The sequence below is a fragment of the Pseudoliparis swirei genome, chromosome 7 (genome assembly GCF_029220125.1).
Source record: "Pseudoliparis swirei isolate HS2019 ecotype Mariana Trench chromosome 7, NWPU_hadal_v1, whole genome shotgun sequence".
Lineage (NCBI taxonomy): Eukaryota > Metazoa > Chordata > Actinopteri > Perciformes > Liparidae > Pseudoliparis > Pseudoliparis swirei.
Window position 1 is genome coordinate 5,342,172 of NC_079394.1, and position 23,323 is coordinate 5,365,494.

The window sequence follows — 23,323 nt, forward strand, 5'->3', positions numbered from 1 at the left end:
TATTAAAATAACATTATACAAACTGTGCATGATGCTATCGGTAATAATACTAATTAAAAAAGAGTAACCTGAAGTTTTTTATTTATTCTTTTTTTTTCGAACAGCTAAAGTTATTATTTTGTGTTTATTTAAATTTTCTAAATAAAGTGCCACAAGCAAACACCATTATTAACCCAGTATACATGCACCTATTTGAAGGGAATTTACTTTTGAAATGGAATTATTTGCAATGTAATCTTATTCAAAAGGCATCGTGGTATTGTAGGCAATATGGGTTTATGGCTTTAGCCCAGATGTTATTTATTATATAATATATTACGATTTTTATTCAGCAAAATGCTTAAATTAAATGTTGACTAAAATAACTGCAAGTTGGCAGCTTTGTCTTTCGTTATTGTATACTTGCTTTTGTATTTGCAAAGCTGTGTAATAAATTCTTGACAATAATTTATCAGCTTGAGCAATGGCTCAAGTTTCATTATTTGCCGTCAAGTGAAAGTTAAGAATGAAACTGCAAGCAAAAAGGTGCTAACGATAAAGACAGGTACAAAGGTCAAAGGTTAAATCCTGTGTGATTTACCAACGTGATACGGCTTAATTAAAGACGACCCGCTTCAAGATGAAATCAATAGCAGCCGCCCTGCTCATTCCCCATACAGGCTCAGTGGGCTTGACCCCCCCCCCCCCCACGGTACAGACGGCAGGCCAGACAATCCTGTTGAAGACAAAAGGGCCGTTCGTATCACACTTTGCCAATTTTGTAATTATGTAAATGATGCTCAAGTCCACATTGGAGCTACGGACATACAAATAACCAACATTGATTAAGCATTATATAATCTTTGTGATTTGGTAATTTTCAGAATGCAGTCCATGTTTTTTTATTGTCCGTCCAACCTGCTGCCATCTGACCGTTGAATCAACCAAAGCATGAAATGCAATAAAGGATAGAATCAGTCTCTCGATTCGTCGATGTTTGAAGACTTTCACTGTGAGCAAGAAGTCCTAAATAGTCCGCTCGTTGCAGCTTTAGAGGGCAGCCTCAACACCTCCTCGGTTTTAAAGGACATTTTTCTTCTGCCACAAAATGAGCGCAGCTTCACTCCTGGTTGGTTTCGGTGGGAAATGGATGCCGAACACGGACGCATAGTTTGCTTAGTGCGGGGTCAATGTCCATGTTGCATTGCTCTGAGCTATATTTATTAAATCCGGCTGACAAAAAGTCAGCAAGAGTGAGATTTCACAATCTTTATCTCAATATAACTAACTAGAACGTGCAATAATGGAAATAGTCGTGTTTGTTTGACTTTAGGATGCTCGTCAGGAACCATGCGTCTTTTCTCGGAAACAGATAAATACCAGCGTGCAATACATAACCCAACCATTCCGGTTCATCAGCTTAACCCTCCTGTCGCCTTCGGGTCAATTTGACCCGATTCAATGTTTAATGTCGGTGTTCTTTCGGGAGTCAACAAACAAACATAAAGTACCTCACACTTAAACTTGGAAAACAATATTAATTCTAATAATTTTCTGGAGATTTTAATAGCTGGGGTCATATTGACCTCAAGGGTAAAATATGTTAGTAAATATAAAGGTAACAGGAGGGTTAAACATTGAATCGGGTCAAATTGACCCGAAGGCAACACAAGGGTTAAAAGGGGAAATAAGGTGCATGATCTTGTCTTTGAAATAGTATTTCCCGAAAGAGTCGTGACTGAAATATGCTGTCGAGCGACTGCTGGGTTATTCCCAAGAGCCAAAGCTTTCATTTTCAAAACGTGTTGCAACATATCTGCATGTACAGTTCTGGTAAAGCCAATAACCAGTGAGACATTTATGAGGATAATATTTTATTTACAAAAATGAAATATGACAATGTAGTGTTCGACCAGAGTTAATCTGAATGCAATACTGGCCTCATAGTGCACTCCAACACTCAACTCCTACAAGGGTATTACTTAAAAACTCTTGCATCCCCACACACACACCCACACACAGACACACTCACACACACACACTCACTCACACACCACTGTTTGTTATCGTTATGGTGAGTACACACATGACAGACGGTCCAAACCTCATCTTAATATCTGTGAATTTATGTATGAAAAGTATTTTGTAAGTGCATCGAGGGTGGGCTGTTCCACCAAGATGTGTAGAACAACAACAAAAAAGTTTACATTAAAATACATGTCAGCTGGGATCGGCTCCAGCTGAGGGATAATAATGTATCACAAATCACAAACAGATTTCAAATGTTCTAAATTGGTCATTAATAATGACAGATCCAAAAAATAAATCTAAATAATTCACAACTCAAAAATATTACACAGCACACATATGAAGTAGAGACTATGAATTAACAAAACAAAACAAATAAATTCAATTGGAAACATCCAACACTCATAAAGTACAGGAGGGAGTATCACGTGAGGCCGACAGTATCATTCATTTGGAAATGAATTTGGTTTTCAAAGAAAACTTTCTCTGAGTGAGGACGGACTAAATGAAAATAAAGAGAAGTATAGGTTATAGGTTGTGGAATAAAGCACTTTGTATTGACATACAGTCGTACTTAAGACTATAAGCAGAAGAACTTCAGCTTGGACAGGGTGGAACACGCTGCTGCCGTGAGATATGAATATAGTTGTCTGTTTGTTGTTGTTTTTAAAATGTTACTGGCTTGTTGTGCCGTCTACTGTCATTGCGACATCATATGCTGTACATCTATTAAAATCAATTCTTGAAGGGATGTTGTGATGTAATGAAGAGATATGTGACAGCCGCAGTAGCTACAAGTACGTAGAATACGTCGTCAGCGAGATAAAAATTGTGTTTTATCTATACAATCTGACCAAACTGTGATGCCCTCTGAGGCAAATTTATATTGCAGGTAAAACTGGTTACACAGCTTTCCTCAACAAAGTTTCCCTAGCAACCAACTTTAAAGAAAATCTCAGAACTAGAAATGGCGTAAAATAAAAGCATACGCACATAGTCAGTGGGACTGGTCCAGCACTTGATATTAGAGATCCTCTATTTTATTATTTCCATTATTCTATATTATTGTTGTTCGTAATGTTGAGCTAAACGTTATCGACAGCGGTTTCATGATACTGGATTCTGAATTTAAATGCTAATTGAAAACCTCTTGAGTGGAAGCTATTCAGACTGACTGAGGACATCAACTCAAATATATTGGGCCAATAGGGAATGAGTACATTTGTGGGGGAGGGGGGGGGGGGTGGGTTGTCTGACGCTGCCTGTAAGAAAAAGGCATTGTGAAGAAAGAAAACAGTTAAAACTAGAATGGGCACTCGGTAGAGCGCATACCTTCGCATATCACAAGATTGGGCATTGAATTATGAACATTCTGGCATTAGTTGCATGCCAATTGGATATAAATTGACCGTGCTATGGTAAAAAGATTTTGACCTTTCCATGACCTTGACCTTGACCTTTGACCCGATCGATCCCAAAATCTAATCAAATGGCCCCCGGATAATAACCAATCATTCCACCAAATTTCATGCGATTCGGTTTAAAACTTTTTTTTGTTATGCGAATAACACGCATACAAATAAATACACGGCGATCAAAACATAACCTTCCGCATTTTTTATGCGAAGGTAATCAGGAAAAAGTAACAATGTTTTGCATGTAAAGGGACGCACAGTGACACACTTCAGTCTTTACATCAGTTCTTTTTCTCCACGGTTGCGGGCAGGAATATTGGGATCATTCTCAGTGATGCTGAGCATTCTGGTCACTTGATTTAATATCTGAGAGTGAGGAGATAATCTGGAAAACTGCCCCAGAAATCCAAACCAGCTGCTGATGAACCAGTGATCGTGTCACTTGGGCTGTGAGACAGGCAGACGTGAGACTCCAGGGATGTGAGGACGGGCTTTTCACAGCGGGTACGAGCTGAATCCAGACCTGCTGCTGCTGGGTGGGTGGAGAGACACACACACACACACACACACACACAACAAAAATACAGGAATGAGAATAGTGCTGGGGGTCTATTCAACCAATGAGATCATGCTTCTTTCCTTTCAGAGTAATTCACAGTGCAGTGTGTGGGACAGAGTGTCTTGCTGACAGGGATTATAAATGAGTCTACCCCATTATATGATTATTAATACCAAGCCAGAGCCAAATGAAAGTTATTCAAAGCACCTCCCCAACCAAGGAGCTAACCAATCCCATGCGATCACCAAATTAATCTGTTATTTAACCCCTCTATTTAATGCGGTTACTTTAAGATGTATAATGTTTTACACTGCAATGTCAGATCTTCTTACATCTTTACTAAAAATATAGCCTGAGAAACACAGAAATACTGCTGTTCTGGAATGAACTTGTTCCGTGTCTCAAAAGGTCCAACGCAAAGGGAAAAGTGGGCTGGTCGCCGGATCTTCTAAGTCCCTTCATCGCATCGACTCATTATTTTGAAGCCCGCTGAAGAAGGAGACTCATGAAAAAGCAGTCCTTCCCTAAAAAGACAAATTAAAACGGCGAGACAACAAAAATCATGGCCGTAAAAATGCCAATACGCTGTCCGGCGCAATTCATGTCTCTCCGGCCGACGATCCAGATGGTAATTAATGAAAAGAGGGCCAGCGATGCACTTAGTGCGTCGCCACCAGAGTGACGGCGGAGAGGATCGGATAGACATAGATCAGTGGACGGCGCCGATCGCTCGCGGTCCGACTACAAAGGAGCGCTCGTGTCCCGCAGGCACTTCATCTTAGTTCATATCCAGACTCCAATGGGCGAGCCGGGGTTATGGCTCCCTGGGGAGCTGAGCCAGATTACTGTGATCGCTCTCACACACTGAATCCTCCCCTCTGGAATCGCCACACACACACACACACACACACACACACACACACACACACACACACACACACACACACACACACACGTGGACGTGCTGGACAGTTTAAACAAACTCACTGGCACACGCTCTTACCATTGACAAGCATCCGAGTCAATGGCCATTTGTCTTCAGTAAGAAGAACAAGAAAACCGGCTGCAAGAGAAACCAGAGTTACTCTCCATTGTGTGTGTTGCCTGCACATGAGTCACGTTGTTGAAACCGTTACCTTGTGGTCTCCCATACACACATTAGGGCCCACTGTGTTGTAGACGACGCTCTTCTCACCGGCATCGCCCTGAGAAGAGGAATAGTCTTTTAGTAACTCAGGAAATACGATGTGGCATTAAACTTAAAAGCTTACATCTATAATTTATTTCAGTTGAGATTGGGCTGTTGTCCGTCATCTGCTTGGCTGAGTGTTGTTAGATGTTGAACTACATGATAATATAACGACCAGGCCCAAACATTTACTTCAGCCATATGGGATCTGTAGTGCATTCGGTGTGCATAACTCAAGCTGTGTATTCTGAATATCCTCTCTGACTATCAGCATTACACTCTGCACTATATTATATTTATACCTGCACTGTCTACCATGTTTATACTGGATGTAGCTTAGCGGATTTATTCACACTGTTAAGACTAATAATACTTTCCAAACTAATATATATATATATATATGTGTATTCATACTCCGTAATATTGCATATTTAATCTGGTTTATTCTCTTAACATTAGGCTGCACTTACTGCTTTTTGCACTTCTGGTTTGATGCTAAACTGAATTTTATTGTCTTAGTTCCTGTAATAAAGTTGAATCTAATCTAATTTACTATCAGTGACACTGATAGTAATGATTGTAAATGATAGTAATGATTGTAAATGAAAGTAAGTCCAGTAGCTGGCACACATTTCAGCTTTTGCCGAACAGGGTTTAGTTTCAGTGAAATACCCGTTTGATGTTGCATTTTATGTTTTCATTCTTTTAATATTAGCGGTGAACAGAAATACACTTCAATACAAGAACAGTACTGTTTTTCAAATTTATTTACTCACTCTCACAGAAAACATATTATACATGAAGCCATTTAGCGCAATTTTGTTTGCTTGAAATATTTTTTTAAATCTGCAATTTCAGCCGTTTCATGAAACTATTGTTAGCTTTATTGGCGTTACAGCTGAAAATCAATGGTCACCGGCTACAAATCGCCTGTTTTGTCTCAGCGATATTCAATCAATGTGTTGAGGTAAATCTGTCACTGTAACGTTCCCCGTGACAAGCTTGACGCAGCAGCAGTAATTATGGGGCGTAAGGCCGAGGAAGATAAGGGATGTAAAGATGTAGACGCTTCATTTGGATGTAATAATGCAACCTATGATTAGCATTTAAGATAAATTACACTTATCTTAAAATGAAGTCGCTAGCCATGTGAGAATGTAAATATTGTTTGAACAATGGTCGAACGGTCCACCGGTCACTGAGGCTTATCTGACAACCAATAACCGCTTGGGAAGTTGCCCTCCTTCATTAAACTGTGTATATATAAGCCTTTTATCAGAGAATATCTCCTGCACTTTGTGTGAAATGACGGCTAAAACTGCAGAAAGTGAATCATTTCAGTTTGAAACACCACGATGGAAGCTTTGGCTGACCTTGTGGACGAGTTCGTGGGCGGTGTGCGACACGAGGACACGGTCGCACCAGGCAGGACAGCGGGTGTTCATGTACTGGGTCGGTTTGGTGGACTCCTCACTGTAGGGGTAGCTGAGAGAGAGAGAGAGAGAGAGGGAGAGGGAGAGAGAGAGAGAGGGGGAGAGAGAGAGAGAGGGAGAGAGAGAGGAGAGAGAGGAGAGAGAGAGAGGAGAGAGAGGAGAGGAGAGGAGGGGAGAGAGAGGAGAGGAGAGAGGGAGAGAGAGGGGAGAGAGGGAGAGAGAGAGAGAAGAGAGAGAGAGAGAGAGAGAGGAGAGAGAGAGAGGAGAGAGAGAGAGAGGGGGGGGGAGAGAGAGAGAGAGAGAGAGAGAGAGGAGAGAGAGAGGGAGAGAGGGAGAGGGAGAGAGAGAGAGGGAGAGAGAGGGAGAGAGAGAGAGAGAGAGAGATTTGGTCTAGGTGTCTTTATTTTTCATTCAGGTTACAGTTATACTGTTCATCAAAAAACTTAAAAAACTAAATCATGCAAATACAAACAAGCATCAACAAGAAAAACATTAGTAAAGAAAACAACTCATAAGCATCTCCTCTGACTGAACACAGGACATCCTTTAGCGCCCAAAAGGTCACAAACATTTGATCTCAATACAGTCTCCTGAACTGGGATAACCTCATTAAACTCGCCAATATGTGTCTCGTTTTTTATGTTTTTAATGATACGGCTCCTCCCCCACTTGGTGATTTTATGAAACAAAAAACACAGAGTAGCAGACAAACTAGATCTGTGGAGAGAGGCGACTGCGTCATCCCATTTAGGAGGAGTTCTTTTAGTCAGTCTGCATTTTCAGTAAAAGCAGGACAGCTCTGGAATGCCCTGCCTCTGAATATACGCACTAGCAGAACGTTTTACTCTTTTAAACACGGCCTGAAGAACTGGCTTTTTACCAGTCAGATGTGTGAGCATGAACTGTGACTCCCTCCTCAGTGATTGTGTTAATAATTGTTGTTTTTATGTCTGTTTTTTAATTATTAATTTATTTATTTTCAATGATTTTGGTAGGAGGCCAGTGTCTTATCGTAACCTGTATGCTTATTGCTTTTTTATTATGTTAATGTGTTAACCTCTTTCTCCTTTAGTGAAGGCTGTAACATCTGGCCACAGGGACCAAAGCTGACATTTAGCCTTAGCTGACGTTAACACATTTACCCATGGGTTGATTAATGCAGGGATCTCAAGTGTCACGCATTGAGCGTGACAGTCACGCATTTCGGTCTTACGTCACGCACTCCCGCCACACATCGTATTTCTCACGCTGGAAAAACTCTTGGCTATTTAATGTTTTAATGTGCCGCAGCGCGCAAACATGAGCTGGCCGCGCTACCCTCACCGTGGAGGAATCAAGCGCTCCCCTGGAGTTCTGCTGTGAGGTGCCACTTATCAGCCAATCAAAAAAAAGAAATGGGCTCCACAATAGCCAATCAGAAAAAAACGTATCTGTTTTATCTGGGTAAGATTTAATCCAGCAACCAATGAAAATAAAGCATCCTGGAATAGACATGTCACTCTTGCCCGTCTTCAAAACTTGAGAGCCCTGTTAATGTGTACGGTCCCTTTACAAATAAATGAAATGAAAATGAAAGTTCTGTTTTGTTTATGAGTTGGTAAAAACCAAACTCCACCCTGAGCCGAGCGGTCAGAGAGAGAGAGAGAGAGATGTGTTGAAGGGATAGCAACGGAGGTGGAGAGTTTACACACAGCGTGTTGCAGCGTGTCGCTCCGTTACCTCGGTGGAAACATGATGTCCTCTTCCTTAATAACATCTTGAAAGGCTGCGACTTCTTTGTCATACTTCAACAGCTGAGGGAAACAGGCCATTACTGATTAGCCCTGCAGGGAAATCTCAACGCATTAAAAAACCGACGTGATGTGAGCGAGTGGAACTTAAGCGTGGGTGAAAACCCGGTTTACTGTCAAAGATATCGCCGTTGTGTTCACCTCAGACTTCTTGTATTTACCCTACTGTCATTCATATGACTGTAATTCTGCTGATAGGCCCTAATCTAACATGTGTAAAGACATGCCAGATAGTTGCTAAGCAGCCTGGTGAAAGGTCGCCGTCCTCACCGCTCTGCCGTCGTCCTCTCTGAAAACCGCCTGGTGCCGGTAGGCAAACCGCTTCTCCTCAATGTGGAGCAGCACCTGTTGGCGGAGATGAAAGCAGGTGGACGTGGACGCAGCAGCGAAAAACAAAATCGGTCCGTCGTCGTCACAGAACTGGTCGATTCACCTGGTGGTCGTTGTCCTTTTCTTCGCAGATGATCTTCTCCACTTCATCGCTGCATTCCTTCTTCACGGTCTGCACGTCTGCCACGATGGACAGATGCTGCTCACAGAAAAGCACAAAAACAAGAAGCGGGTCGATGTCAGTGTGCCGGGCGGACGCACATCCTCATCGTCTGAGCTTCCGTAAAAATAAAAAATAAAGAAAGAAAAAGGTGTTTTATACCTGGACCAGACTGAGTGTGTCCAGACGGAAGTTGAAATCTCCAAACAGGATGAAAGGCAGAGGAGTGTAACGGCTATCTGATATCCTGGAAGGAAATAGCACTGTATTGCACAGATGTGTACACACATTCACATGAATATCATATGATCGTGAGAGAATATTCCATTCAAGGGTGATGGTTGTTGTATATTCCTGAAATATCCTGTTTACAGGGTTCGTACACATGTTGACCAATGGATTTCCAGGACTTTTCCATGACTTAAAACCAAATTTCCATGACCAAACTGAAATCTCGGTGTATACATGAACATTTTTTGAAAATGTAGTATTCAAACAAGGAAAATTACAAAGCATACAATATACCTTAAATGAAACAAGTGAATGAGAGACAATAGTTTGATTAAAACAATAAACATTTTTTATACATGTTTATTCTTAGAAACACTTATATAAATGTTTATTCTTTTAATCAAACTATTATCCTTTTGTGCAAAACCACCTGTTTGGACTTGGCGTACGCCGGCTTATTTTTTGAGTGTCTTCCTTTCAAAAACATATGAATTATTTTAAACTCGACGTAAATAAACATGTGAATATAACACATTTCCATGACTTTTCCAAACCTTTTGCGATTTAAGTATTTTCCATGACTTCTCCAGGCCTGGAAACTACCATTTTAAAATTCCATGACTTTTCCAGGTTTTCCATGACCGTACGAACCCTGTGTTTACATGACGGCATGAACCAAGGATGCTACAACATACTCCAATCACAGTCGAGCAAGGAGTCCTAATGGTTGTAATTTGGCTTGGACTCGGTGTTTGACACATTTTACAGTCCTATTTTTCATTTTTCGTAGTTGCGTGCAGGTGGAAGCCTGACCTGTTGACGACATATCTGAGAGCGTTTTCGCGGTTGGCTGAGTAAACGGACGGACTGGAGTTGCAGGCGACGAGGTTGGAAGCGTCGTGGAACAGGTGCACGTTGACCAGGTCCAGACCTCTGAAGGACAGACACACAGACACCATGTGGGGGGGTATGTGGCAGCTGGAGAAGGAAACAGGAAACAATGCGATAATAACACCAAAGCCTGACATCTGATCGGTGAGTGTGACTGTCTGTGTGTGTTCTAACTTTGGGTGTCACTCACAAGGAGCTTTCTTATCGGCGAGCGCGCCGGTGTTAAGGCCGAGTCCACAAGCGAGCACGTTTGCCTATTGTGCCGAGGGTTCGCTCTTTTTCTTTGGCTGTCACTGGAAAACAATTAATGTGCATCCAACAAAGGCCGACTGGGTTGACTCACAGCATGATCTTGTGGCACACAGATTGTGGGCTCCTTTTGTGTCATTAGCCACAGGTGGCAACCTAGCAGAGCAAATAGTGACTACAGTTCCCAGGAAACACGACAGCTGTAGCAGCAGATTTATCCTGCTTCAATTCAGAGCCATGTTGAGCTTAATTTAGCACAAATGGTTTAAAAAGTGCGACTGTTCTTACGCAGAAATGCGTTTGCAGTCAAGTACCATTCAGTGTGCGCTCTGGGTCGGCAGCAGGGCGCCACGCTGCAGCCGCTGTGCACATGAAATAGTTGATACGTTTTATTCGGAGGGTTTATTCGCCAAACTACGTGAAGACATTTCAAAGTTGTTGCGACAACGCATACGACTCGTACGACTCTAAAAAGCATGCGCATATCTGTCTGTGGGGTGACAGTGGAATATTTTAACTGATGACATCAAAGAAAGTAGAAATCTGGTGATATTCAAGAACATTTTTAAAGACATGACTCTGGAGAAGTATAGACGCAACAGCATTGATGAAGCATCATAAGTAACGCTAATGGGGACAAGTTCTTGAATTTCTGGTTTGTTTGTTTTGTTTTATGTATACACTACCGTTCAAAAGTTTGGGGTCACTTAGAAATGTCTTTATTTTTCAAAGAAAAGCACTGTTTTTTCAATAAAGATAACATTAATCAAAAATACACACTATACATTGTTAATGTGGTAAATGACTATTCTAGGTGGAAACGTCTGGTTTCTAATGAAATATCTCCAGAGGTGTATAGAGGCCCATTTCCATCAACGATCACTCCAGTGTTCTAATGGTACATTGTGTTTGCTAATCGCCTTAGAAGACTAATGTCTGATTAGAAAACCCTTGTGCAATTATGCTAGCACAGCTGAAAACAGTTATGCTGGTGATATAAGCTATACAACTGGCCTTCCTTTGAGCTTGAAGTTTGAAGAACAAAATTAATACTTCAAATATTAATCATTATTTCTAACCTTGTCGATGTCTTGACTATATTTTCGATTCAATTTTCAATTCATTTGATAAATAAAAGTGAGTTTTCATGGAAGACACGAAATTGTCTGGATGACCCCAAACTTTTGAACGGTAGTGTATATATGTATGTATGTATGTATATGTATATATATGTGTATGTGTATATGGTTCTTTGAAATAATTTATTTTTTTGGAGAAATCATAGGTTAGGGCACTTATAAGCTAGATAGCTTCAGCGTTGACCCTTTCGGTCAGCCACTTTCTTCTTTTGTTTTATTCTGATTGTTCTATATTTTGCTGATTGAAATAAACTCAACTCAAAAACTGGTGATGGGGAACTGACGGTGTGAGTTTGAACCACTGAGTGAGTCGTTGTTTCTGAATGTAGTGAGAGCTCAGCCACACTGTGAGTTGGACCAGCAGAACTAATAAATAAACTTTAAAGGCTGCTGTGTGATCCACTGTTAATGCAGAAATATAAATAAAAAGCTGGTTTGAATAAAGAAATCTCAAATTAAGGTATGAAAATTCTATTTTTTTTTTTTTTAAATACCTGGCCCACTGGGGTTGGAAACACAAAGAAAACCCGACGAATAAATCATTCATGATCTTCTTTTCTTCATTTACTGTTTTAACTTTGACAGCTGTTGTTTTAAACAAGGTTTTTTTTAAATAAATGTATGTACCGAGGGCCAACAAGAGATACACACTGGCTTTCAAACCTGTTAGAGCAAACCAACCTGCTTGGTCAAAAGAGACCTTATTTACCCAAAATGTTTTTTTTACAATAACTGGAATTCCCCGAAGTCGAGTCCACCTTGACTTTTTGGAATGAAATCAAGGTACGGGTCGTGCTCAGTACGTACTGGTTGTGTATAATCCAGCGGGTCCTCATGAAGCCCTTTCTGGACCACTTGAACTGCAACAGAGACAAATGAGAGAGAGTCACTCAACAGCAGGAGGCCCTTGAAGGGCCAAACTGATCATTATTGATTCTTTCACATAATTTGTCTCATGGACAGCCCCGACTGCCCCCGTGGACTCATTTGTCCCGGCATCTCCCTTTGGCCCTCACGTACCCCTCCCCACACACACACACACACACACTCTCTCTCTCTCTCTCTCTCTCTCTCTCACACACACACACATATACATGTGCACACTCATACATACTCACATCAGGCCAGAAATTCTTTGGGAATTTTTCTTTCTCCACTGTGGTGACCCCGTCCAGAGAGCCCACGTGCTTGTTTTGTCCTGACACTGCTTTAAAATCCTTAACTGTGTGGGTGGGAGAGAGAGAGAGACGGGTGGAGGAGGGGGTATGACATGTAAAAGAGTGAGAAAACATGCAAACAGAAATCAATAAACTGGTGTTAACCTCATCAGAGCGGCGTACGTGATGAGGGGATCTATAAGCAAGCCATTAGACGCTGTTTGGTGGACAACAATCGGCTTGGGCCACACGGCGAGTGGCAGCTGCGGGATGTTTATGGTTCTTCCATAAGCTTTTCTGAGGAGCTTTTTCACGCCTAACGTGACTGGACTATGCAGCAGGAAAATAACGGCTCCACTTTGAATTCAGGTTCTTTGCAAATATGTGGCCGGGAAGGGGGGGCCGTCGCACTTTCATCATACGAATAGAAATGTCCTGAAGATCCTGATCAACACATTACAAGAATCTTGCCAATCATATGTAAGATCGCTCCCACTACATTGAGAGTGTAAGACTTTACGGAAACAGTACAGGATGCAAGGAGAATGGTTTATGTTGAGACTTTGAATTATCTCGCAAATAATACAATTATGAATAAATCATTGTAAACGTCATGCATAAGGAGTAGAGATGCACCAATGATCATTTGTTCGATACTCACTCAAATAGTTGGATCAGGTATCGGTGACGAGAGGCTGTTATCGGATTCCATTATTTCAATAAATGACACTTCTGTACATTTACATCTGTGTCTTCATTTATTACATTTTGTCTGACAAAGTTTAGAAAGCCATGTTTAAGTCAAGCCCGATGTCGCCTTGCACATTAGAAACATTATCACAGTCACTTCCACACAGGGAAGTATCTTATTAACATCTTATTATTGCTGGAGATCCTGGTAAACTCAACACTTTACTCAGCACTTTACTTTGTTTTCTCCTTGTATATTTAGTATTAGTATTTAGTTTTTAGTTTTTTAGTATTTAGTTTTGTGTTATATAATTATTTTTATTAATGCTCTGATGTGCACCGCTGCAGTGATTTTTTAAATTTCCCCACTGTGGGATGAATAAAGGTATATATCATATCATATCATATCATTATGTAAACACAATACTCGACATCGGCAGATAATAGGGAACAAAGTTGTTACCGTTAAAATCATACTGGTAGATGTTTTTCAGTGTCTTGTGTATGAAGTACAAGCTCCCCAAAGCCTGCGGAGGGACAGGAATAAAGAACAGAAGCGTTACAACAACCAAAGAAGTTAAATTATGTGATGAGATTACTCTGCCAAATAAAGGTGAGAACTACTCTTTTAATGTCGTTGCAGACACTTTCTGCATAACACAGAAGAAAATCCCTTGAGTCCAACAAAGGTGCCTGGAATCGAGCCTTACATATTCCCATTTTCAATATTGCAGCATTAAACTTCATCAAACTATGGTATTTAATAGTTTTAACTGGAACATGTGAGCTCCTTCTGATCCATTTAGTTTCCACAAATAAACTTAAACATCATCTTCTCAACTCGACGGCTGAGGTGATGAATCGAATTGTTCATTTCCCCATCATGTGAGCCTCGTATTGAACAATCCACAGTATATATTGTTACTCTGCCCGAAGACACATGAAATTTTAAAGAATAGAGACGTTCAAAGTGAACACACACACACACACACACAACTGCACAACACATCCACAGACTCCGCCCCCCCCCCCCCACCCTCACTCATACACACACTTCAGCACCCAATCATCCTTGACATGGGGCTGACAATTTTTAATGTACTAACTGCCTGCTCCACTGATCTGATTTATCATGCCCTGTGAGATCAATAAAGACAGAAAATTAAAACAATTTAAAAGGTATTAAGCAGTAGGCCTGCTGCCTGCCAACGCTGCCACTGTGACTGTGGGGGCCGAAGAGAAATCAGCCGGCGCTCAGAGGGCTCGGGGCGTGACGGACCACTGTGCACTCACAAACATCCAGCCGGAGCATGAGAGATCTCTCCCTGAAGAGATCATTTATCATCAGTGCCAAAGTCATCCTCATTTAATAAAATGGAAGTGTCTCTGTGGTCGGCTCCGGCGAGCGGCAATTAGTGACCAACATGTCCAACTACGCTTGAGTCATGGAGCCTGATGGGGTCGGGAGCTTAAAGCTCAAACTAACTAAAAATAACGTTTCTGGAAAGCAAGTAGGACAAATTCTAATTTCAGTTCACAATCAAAATTATGATTTTTAGGAGGAGGATTTGATGACTCTTTTCTGATTATTAGCTCAGGAGAACTGTTCTATATTTCTCCTTGTTTATGTTGGATCTCTCTCTCTCTCACACACACACACACACACACACTCAAACTCAGATACACATTCTCCTCCACATACTCTGCCAAACACCGATCTTCATCAATCAGGTTTGTGCACAGTTTAATAAAAAAATATTGACTTACAAGTGATTTTTTATCAAAACACCATTTATACTGGGAATGCATGCAAGTCGGCCCCCTCTACTCCTGCAGCCCCTCTGAAAGGAGAACCCCCCCCCCACCCCAAACTCTCTCTTGGCCATATAACTGATGATCCGCAGCCGGGGGGAAACAAATTGAAAATCAATGCGGGTGGCACCGACGAAATGAGAATGAGGCATTCGGAGGGGTGGGGGTGGGGGGGGGTCTGCAGACCTCTCAGGGCAAACAGTGGAGGGTGCGAACACTCCAGCGCAAGGGAAACTTAGTCCCGGCTGTCTTCCAACAACCCCCTCACACTTTATTTATCGTGCACCAATGGGCTGGGATCAATAGTTTTAATCTAGAGTTAAATGTATTGACTTTGGCCTGTCTCGCCCACACCTGGCCATTGACTTTCTCCTCTTTAGTTCACACACCTTCAGTCTACAGATGCAGCCATTGACCCCTACTGTCACACGTCCAGTGTCGGGGTAACACATGGGAGGAGCAAGGGTTAATAGTTTATGAAATGCTCAGCCACTTTTCATAACCCCCGGTTGCTCCCGAATTTCAGACAAACTAATACCGACGAACCCGTTATGAGGAACTCATAACACAAGTTCAATTTCAGAGAAAGGACTGAAAAGTTGCTTGAGGCCACTAAAAGAAAAAAGAAAAAAGAAAAGAAAGTTGGAGGCAAGAATCGGCTTTTGTGATTGAGGGTGAGCCTCGAGACCGGAGCCCCACACACACTCGTCAGACGACGATTACAACATTGTTTCATGCTATATCCTTAAGATATATGCCCCCCCTTACATAGACCTGTGGTACGTCTGAGATTGATACCCAATTCATAAACAACAACATCCTCTCACACATCACGAATCTGCACTGATACTTCCGATTGTGTAATATTTCAAGTTTTTTTTCTTCTCTTATCTTCGTCAAGAATGTAAAACAATTGAACACGGAGGACATTCTTGGTTTGATCAGAACATCTCATGATAGCTCTGCCACTCATTCTAAAAAACAACTTCCTGATAATAACAATGAAAATATTAATTTATTACACTCTGGTGTTCTTTGTTATGGGATTAGATTGTTTTATTGATTTTATTTCATTGTACTCTAATCTCACCGACAACGTTTTTTCATGTCTGTTATATATATTTTTTTCTTTACTTTTCTGCTAAAATTCTATAACATGTATTTACACATTTTCTACTGAGGCCTATGCATATGGAGGACTTAAAATGACTTAAGTATAAATAAATAAATAATTAAATGCATGAATAAATATAGGAATAAATAAATGTTTAAAGAAATAAATAAATACAAGAATAAATGTATAAAAAAATAAATAAAAACAGAAATTACTAAATATAAGTTATAACTCAACAGGACATCATTAAATATATGTATTTCTTCATTTATTTATGTCTCTATTTATGTGTCCACACGTATTTCTTCATTTATTTATGTGTGACATTTACGTGTCCGTATATTCAAATGAGCTGGGGCGGTCCGAACCTCTGTCTAAAGCATGATTGGTCACAGGAGTGTAATGCACCCGGTGTCATTTATTTCTTTATTCTTGTATTCATTCATGCATTTATTTATTTATTTATTTATACTTAAGTCATTTTAAGTCCTCCATATATGCACACGTTTCTAAAGCGTTGACCAGCAACCAGCCTCCGACTCCCTCTGAGCACTAACATGGAGGAGGGCTCCACCTGGTGGAGCACATGTGAACTGCTCTGACTACGACGTCCGTGTGTTTCTTACCGTGAATCTGTCTTCTGCTTGGAACTGGTTGTCCACATAGATGCAGACCCTGTCAAAGTCTTTCATTTCCTCACTGGACTCAATGTTCCTGGAACCAACAGAGCGATCATTAAGCAACGGAGCGAAACACGTTGTTCCCTCTGAGCTGAAGAGGTTCGTCAATTAATTGATTAGATTTAAGTTTTTATTTTTTTACTGATTCTAGCTTTTGAAATATGAATGTTTGTTAGTTTTCTTCATCTTCCGTGAATATAAACTGAATATCCTTGGGTTCTGGAATGTTCCGTGGCCAAAAAACTAACTATTTTCACTGTTTTTATAATCTATAGATTAAACAATTAAACAATGAATGGAGAAAATAACCAGGAAGATAAATCAATAATGAAAAATAACTGCTGTAGCCCTATTTGACAGCAAGACAAATTTTAAAAAACAAAAAGACGTGATTATAGCAAACACACAGTGAACAACACACATGACTTTACTGAGCAACACGGATAATGAGCGGCACATAAGTCGTACCGGAAGAAGTGTTGGGCGTGGCCCATGTTGGCCATGTAGTCCTTTCCTCCCACCTCCTGGAAGTGCAGGGCGATGAACTGCGGCTTGTGGCTGTGGATAGTCTGAAAGGAAGCAGCACAAACAGGGCGTAGTCTACAAGTTTGACAATAGAGTCATGTGGTTTCAGGGGGTCAACAGTGAAGGGAACGATCCATTAGGGCTCGTGTGGTGAGGCTTTGTTGTCAGTGTTGATACAAAGATCCGTTTTCCAGAAGAACATGGAGCGGTTCTGTGTGTTGGGATGTCCCCAATGTAATGGGGCCAGAAGCCTACAAATAAACATCTGTAACAGAGTTGTTTTTTACCTGAACTGCACCAGACTGTCCACAACCAGTAAGAGAGACACTGCCTGGGATGAGTGGTGATACTAAATTAAACATTGATTTATTAATGCATGTCAACTTACCTTATACAATTCTTGTAACCACTCATTTTGAATGTCACCCACCTATAAAATGACAAATAGAAAAAAATGTAAGGCAGGCGATGTTACTTGAACAACTCGTCTGAAATCCAATACTAAACCTGCATTCACTGATTTGTTTGGGCGCCTGGGGGCAACGAGCTGTAAACACAGAACTGAAATAGTATCACATTGTTCAGATGTTATGGCTAAAGTGTTAGAAACAAGTTATGTATTCATCATGTGTGCGCCAGAGGATATTGTGTATTTATTAGCACACATTTACAGCTACTCATCACTTCCTTCTCCTCGGAACACGTCTGTTCATCCTCACGTTTCCGTTAGCAACGTGGCTACAACAACAGCTATTGCACACAACGGGTCGGTATCCATATACTGAGCTGCAAACTGCTGGAGCATCACTGGATATCTTTGTATACAATTGTTGTTTTTTTAAAGAAAAAAATATTCCTGCTTCTTAAAAGTGAATATTTTGGAATATCTTCGAGTTTTGGACAAAAAGTTATATTTTGCACTTCATCTTGGTTGATTGAAAACACTGATAGGTATTTTTCACACTTTTCTGATATTTTATAGGTGAAATAGCTTATCGATTAATCAAATATAGACAGCTTAATCGACAATGAAATTATTATATATTGGCTGCTAATTCCAGCCCTAATACATAATACAGTATACAGTACAATACTGTAAAAATACACTGGTTAAAGAAGCTGAAGCATTTTAGCTGACAGTGTAAAGTTAACTATCTATGGCTACTGGTTCGTCTCCAGCATGTTTTATTCCTCACAACATTATCTTCAAGAGTGACAACCCACCAGGAGCCCAACGTGTTCATCGGAGTGCCTCCTTTCACTTTACCCATATTCATTTATCCCTTGTTAAAACAAAAATATTGATTAGAGAAGCTTTACTTATTGGGTCACACTTCAACTGCAAAAAAAAAATAGCCTGTTATGATGTTTCATAGAATGTATATTTGTGTTATAATACATTTACATGTAATAATAATATCCGACACGAATAATTATCATAGTGTCTGACTAACATTACAGCAGGTTAAAAGGAATCCAGGAAGTCATCAATCAAAGAAAGGAAACGCTGAGCTATAATTAACTCTGAGTAGATGAAAAATAAAACAATAAAGGTTGTCTGGAGGTATTATCTTGTGCGTTCCAGGATGTAGACTCATTCAAGTGGCGGCTCCTGTTATAATCTAGCCAGCGTCCACACATCCTCTCTGACTGTCAGTGTAATATTTCATGGCCCCTTGACAGCTGGGTACATACTGTTAAACACGGATGACGAAAGCATGCGGATGAACCCTTAAACAGAGCAACCTGTCCAACAAGATGGGGGCCGACTGTTTCCTGCTTGGAGCCACAGGTAGAACGCCTTGTGAAGCTTTGGACTGATAAATAAGATAAGATAAGAGATAAGATGTTCCTTTATTAGTCCCACAGTGGGGACATTATAGGATCACAGCAGCGGGTGCACATTAGAGCATTAGGAAATATAAATGATAAAAATAAAACACAATAACAATACTAAATACTAAATATACAGAGGAAACACAATATGATAGATAGATAGAGAGATATATACTTTATTAATCCCCAAGGGTAAATTTGTCGTAACAGTAGCAGCACCAATAAACTAAACACACAAGAATAAAAAATTAAATATTAAACAAAATATTAAAAACAGGGATGAAAGATATAGATGTATACAAGAAGTATACAAGTAAAATATAAAATAAAATATATATGTATATATACAACATATATGCATGCACAATACTAATGATAAATATATATAAATATATACACAAGGCAGCGACCGAAGTGAATTTCCAGCAGGTTAAATAATGAATTTAATATATTTAAATGTTTATATTTATTAATATTACTTGTGATATCTATTGTGTAATAATTACATGGATGTTTCATGACTAATTAAATCAATTGTGTGAAAAGCTTGGTCTTGGAAAGTACACATTGTTAGTCTGTCTGTGTGTGTGATGAATTTAATGTGCATTTAAAGCCCAAGTACACAGTGGGTGTGACGAAAATCCCTCCCAACTCCGCCTAAGTAAAAATAATAACGTGTTAACCTCACAGTGACTCTGACGTTAAAAGCTTCTTGATATTCATCCCAGAATTTATTTTTATTTTCTCAGAAATTTGCTTTTTTGAGACCATAAGCAGTACATCAGCAACTTGTCCTAAACTCATTTGAATGTCCTCGTCCTTTCTTATACATCCGCTTCAGAATTGCTCCCGTCGCAAAGTAAAAGACAACCTTCTGCAGCGCCAGTTGCATTCATCCCTGCTGAGCAATGGCTTTGCATCGTGTATTTGCATGGCAGGGTGGCAGCCGCAGCTCAGCGATAATAACCAGACGGACTCCTCTCATCAATGTAGCCACTAACACAGTCATGAACAACACCGTTGACTCTGTCCGCTGACTCTGATTCCTTCATACACTCCCGTTCAAAAGTTTGGGGTCACCCAGACAATTTCGTGTCTTCCATGAAAAATAACACTTTTATTTATCAAATGAATAGAAAATGTAGTCAAGACATTGACAAGGTTAGAAATAATGATTAATATTTGAAGTATTAATTTTGTTCTACAAACTTCAAGCTCAAAGGAAGGCCAGTTGTATAGCTTATATCACCAGCATAACTGTTTTCAGCTGTGCTAACATAATTGCACAAGGGTTTTCTAATCAGATATTAGTCTTCTAAGGTGATTAGCAAACACAATGTACCATTAGAACACTGGAGTGATCGTTGCTGTAAATGGGCCTCTATACACCTATGGAGATATTTCATTAGAAACCAGACATTTCCACCTTGAATATTAATTTACCACATTAACAATGTATAGTGTGTATTTCTGATTAATGTTATCTTGATTGAAAAAACAGTGCTTTTCTTTGAAAAATAAAGACATTTCTAAGTGACCCCAAACTTTTGAACGGTAGTGTATATACAGGACTGTCTCAGAAAATTAGAATATTGTGATGAAGTTCTTTATTTTCTGCAATGCAATTAAAAAAACAAAAATGTCATGCATTCTGGATTCATTACAAATCAACTGAAATATTGCAAGCCTTTTATTCTGATTTATTGCTGATTATGGCTTACAGCTTAAGAAAACTCAAATATCCTATCTCTAAATATTAGAATATCATGAAAAAGTATACTAGTAGGGTATTAAACAAATCACTTGAATTGTCTAATTAACTCGAAACACCTGCAAGGGTTTCCTGAGCCTTGACAAACACTCAGCTGTTATAAATCTTTTTTTTACTTGGTCTGAGGAAATATTAAAATTTTATGAGATAGGATTTTAGAGTTTTCTTAAGCTGTAAGCCATAATCAGCAATATAAAAAAAAATAAAAGGCTTGCAATATTTCAGTTGATTTGTAATGAATCCAGAATGCATGACATTTTTGTTTTTTTAATTGCATTACAGAAAATAAAGAACTTCATCACAATATTCTAATTTTCTGAGACAGTCCTGTATATCTATATATGTGTTAGAGATAAAGTTCATACATCAATTATACTCGCAATGCTTATCACGAGTCAGAGAAACACGTTCGAAACGAGAGGAAAACCTGAAACAATCCACCAACCAAACAAACAAACACGTCTGTGGGGAACTCGTAGCCCTGAGACCGGGAACGATGAACAAGAGCGATCTTAAACAAGCTTCCCCAGCAGCTCTGTTTAAAGAAGCTGTGAGCTGACATGAATCCAGCGTGATGAGAAGGTTAATGCTTTGTTAAAGCTGTCGGATAATTAAAGAAATTGTCTGAAATGTGTATTTGTCATGAATGTGTCCCAACAACTGATGCCTTATGCTCTTATTATAATTTGTCCTATGGATTTATTTGCATACAGGGAAGCGTTGTGTAACAATTCATATATTCAATGCATCTGGGTCTATAGTCATTACACAAGCGTCCAGGTCCAAGTATCCAGGATACTGCCGTGGTGTGCCATTGAAATGTTGCTTATGCAAGAGTAGCAGACTGTCTCCCCGGATCACGCTCTGACAAGACGCTCGGCTGGTCCCAGTTCTGTAAAGCAATATAAATCACCCTGTGATGTGCTTCAGGTCTTACTCCAAAGGCTGGGTGAACATTAAGGACTGTTTATGGAAATAGGGGACCTAAATTAGTAGAAAAGTTCAAGTCCCCCGGGGAAGATACTCATCTGTTTACATATCTCTCACAGTGGGATCCGACATGTTTAAATTTGAGCCAGATCTGGAAACAGGAAACATGGAAACGGAGCCAAATTTCGATGACTGTGAGAGTCCTCCCTACAATGTCTAAAGGTGTGTGAACCCAGCAGAGGCCCAACAAGAACATGCATTGTTTCGAATAGTTCAAATACAGTGTAATCTTTTTAATCCTTTAAAAAGTGTGTTTACATTATTTCTAAGATTCAGACATTCAAGACTAGGCCATACACTCAAATTTAGATTACATTATACAGGTATATATGTATATATGTATAATATATAATACTACTATAAACTGACTGTAAACAGGCCCTCCCTGTATTTCAACAGGGATTGATTGTACATGTGTTGTTGGGGGGGGGGGGGGGGGGTTACACCAAATAGACAGGTTCAATAAGATACGAAAAGTGACTAACGGTAATTGTTCTAAATAATCTGTTTATGTTTTTATTATAACTTTTCAGTGTGTTAAACAAACCCCTTTGCAAAAGGTAATGACTGAAAACACGTTGCATGTCGGGTCAGTAGGTTTTCCTCGCCGGGCCTTCAGTTCACGGCCTCTGACGTCACAGCAGAAGTCTCTACTCTCCTCAGGTCGCGGGCCGGTCACGTGGGGTCCGAAAGTGTCGCATCCCGCGAGTAAATCGTGTTGCTGAGGTCAATTTAAGCGTGTGGCTTTTCTTTCAATCATATTACGCGGGCGAACACTATTCAGGACGTGCTGCTGGCAGCCGACTGAGAAACCATAAGATACGAGAGTGCAACATGCGCATAAAGCGAGAGGTCGTGAAGCATTACGCATGGGTCAATCCTCTGGCCGTGTGGTCGTAATGGTCTACTCACGTTGTCAAAGAGTGACCCGACGTTCGCGGTGACGAGCAGCACATCCGTGAACGCTTCCATGTTGACGAGTCCCCTTCGCCGCGGGTTCGAGGGAACTCCGAGGCGTCTCCGAGTGACGCGCGTGCCGGCAGGCCTCGCGGGGGGACTTTGGCTTACCTTACCGCGACTTACTGAGTCGCGTGCACTACCGCTCTAAATAATGCACCAGCGTATCATTGGCGTATCATCGTCTCGGGTCGGGGGCAGGAGCCGCAGCGGCGCTCATGGTCCGGCCGAGGAGCAGCGAGTGAGTTGAGCAGCCCTCGCGCGTGGCTTTGCGCCTCCTCCCTCCTCCTCCTCCTCCTTCCTCCTCCTTCCTCCTCCTCCCTCCTCCTCCTCCTCCCTCCTCCTCCTCCTCCGTTAATTGGACTGGTCGCTTCTTAGGGGGCTTAAACCGGCATGGC

General features: G+C 40.5%; 1 protein-coding gene across 8 annotated transcripts; it reads right to left on the bottom strand.

The window, feature by feature from the left end:
- Positions 1-1,842: 1,842 nt before the first annotated feature.
- Positions 1,843-23,193, bottom strand: inpp5l (inositol polyphosphate-5-phosphatase L). 8 transcript variants are annotated; one of them, XM_056419523.1, is made up of 16 exons: positions 22,881-23,193; positions 17,760-17,801; positions 17,315-17,415; positions 16,793-16,880; positions 13,704-13,767; positions 12,512-12,615; positions 12,201-12,253; positions 9,928-10,092; positions 9,046-9,130; positions 8,827-8,922; positions 8,664-8,738; positions 8,323-8,396; positions 6,544-6,655; positions 5,118-5,186; positions 4,985-5,044; positions 3,863-3,951 (listed from the first exon to the last, which is right to left on the bottom strand). In XM_056419523.1, the coding sequence occupies exons 1-15, from the start codon at positions 22,938-22,940 to the stop codon at positions 5,003-5,005; spliced, it is 1,230 nt and encodes a 409-aa protein (XP_056275498.1). In that variant the 5' UTR covers positions 22,941-23,193; the 3' UTR covers positions 3,863-3,951; positions 4,985-5,002. The 8 variants fall into 8 exon arrangements, with proteins under 8 accessions (XP_056275496.1, XP_056275495.1, XP_056275494.1 ...); XM_056419524.1 differs by having other exon boundaries at positions 3,866-3,954; positions 4,969-5,044; XM_056419526.1 differs by having other exon boundaries at positions 3,869-3,954; positions 9,928-10,047.
- Positions 23,194-23,323: the final 130 nt, after the last annotated feature.

Coding starts and splice junctions, on each gene's coding strand:
- inpp5l (XM_056419519.1), bottom strand. CDS start 22,940: ATGGAAGCGTTCACGGATGTGCTGCTCGTCACCGCGAACGTCGGGTCA. Junction 17,802..22,880: donor TCGGGTCACTCTTTGACAAC/GTGAGTAGACCA, acceptor GTCATTTTATAG/GTGGGTGACATTCAAAATGA. Junction 16,881..17,314: donor CACGCCCAACACTTCTTCCG/GTACGACTTATG, acceptor TGTTGGTTCCAG/GAACATTGAGTCCAGTGAGG.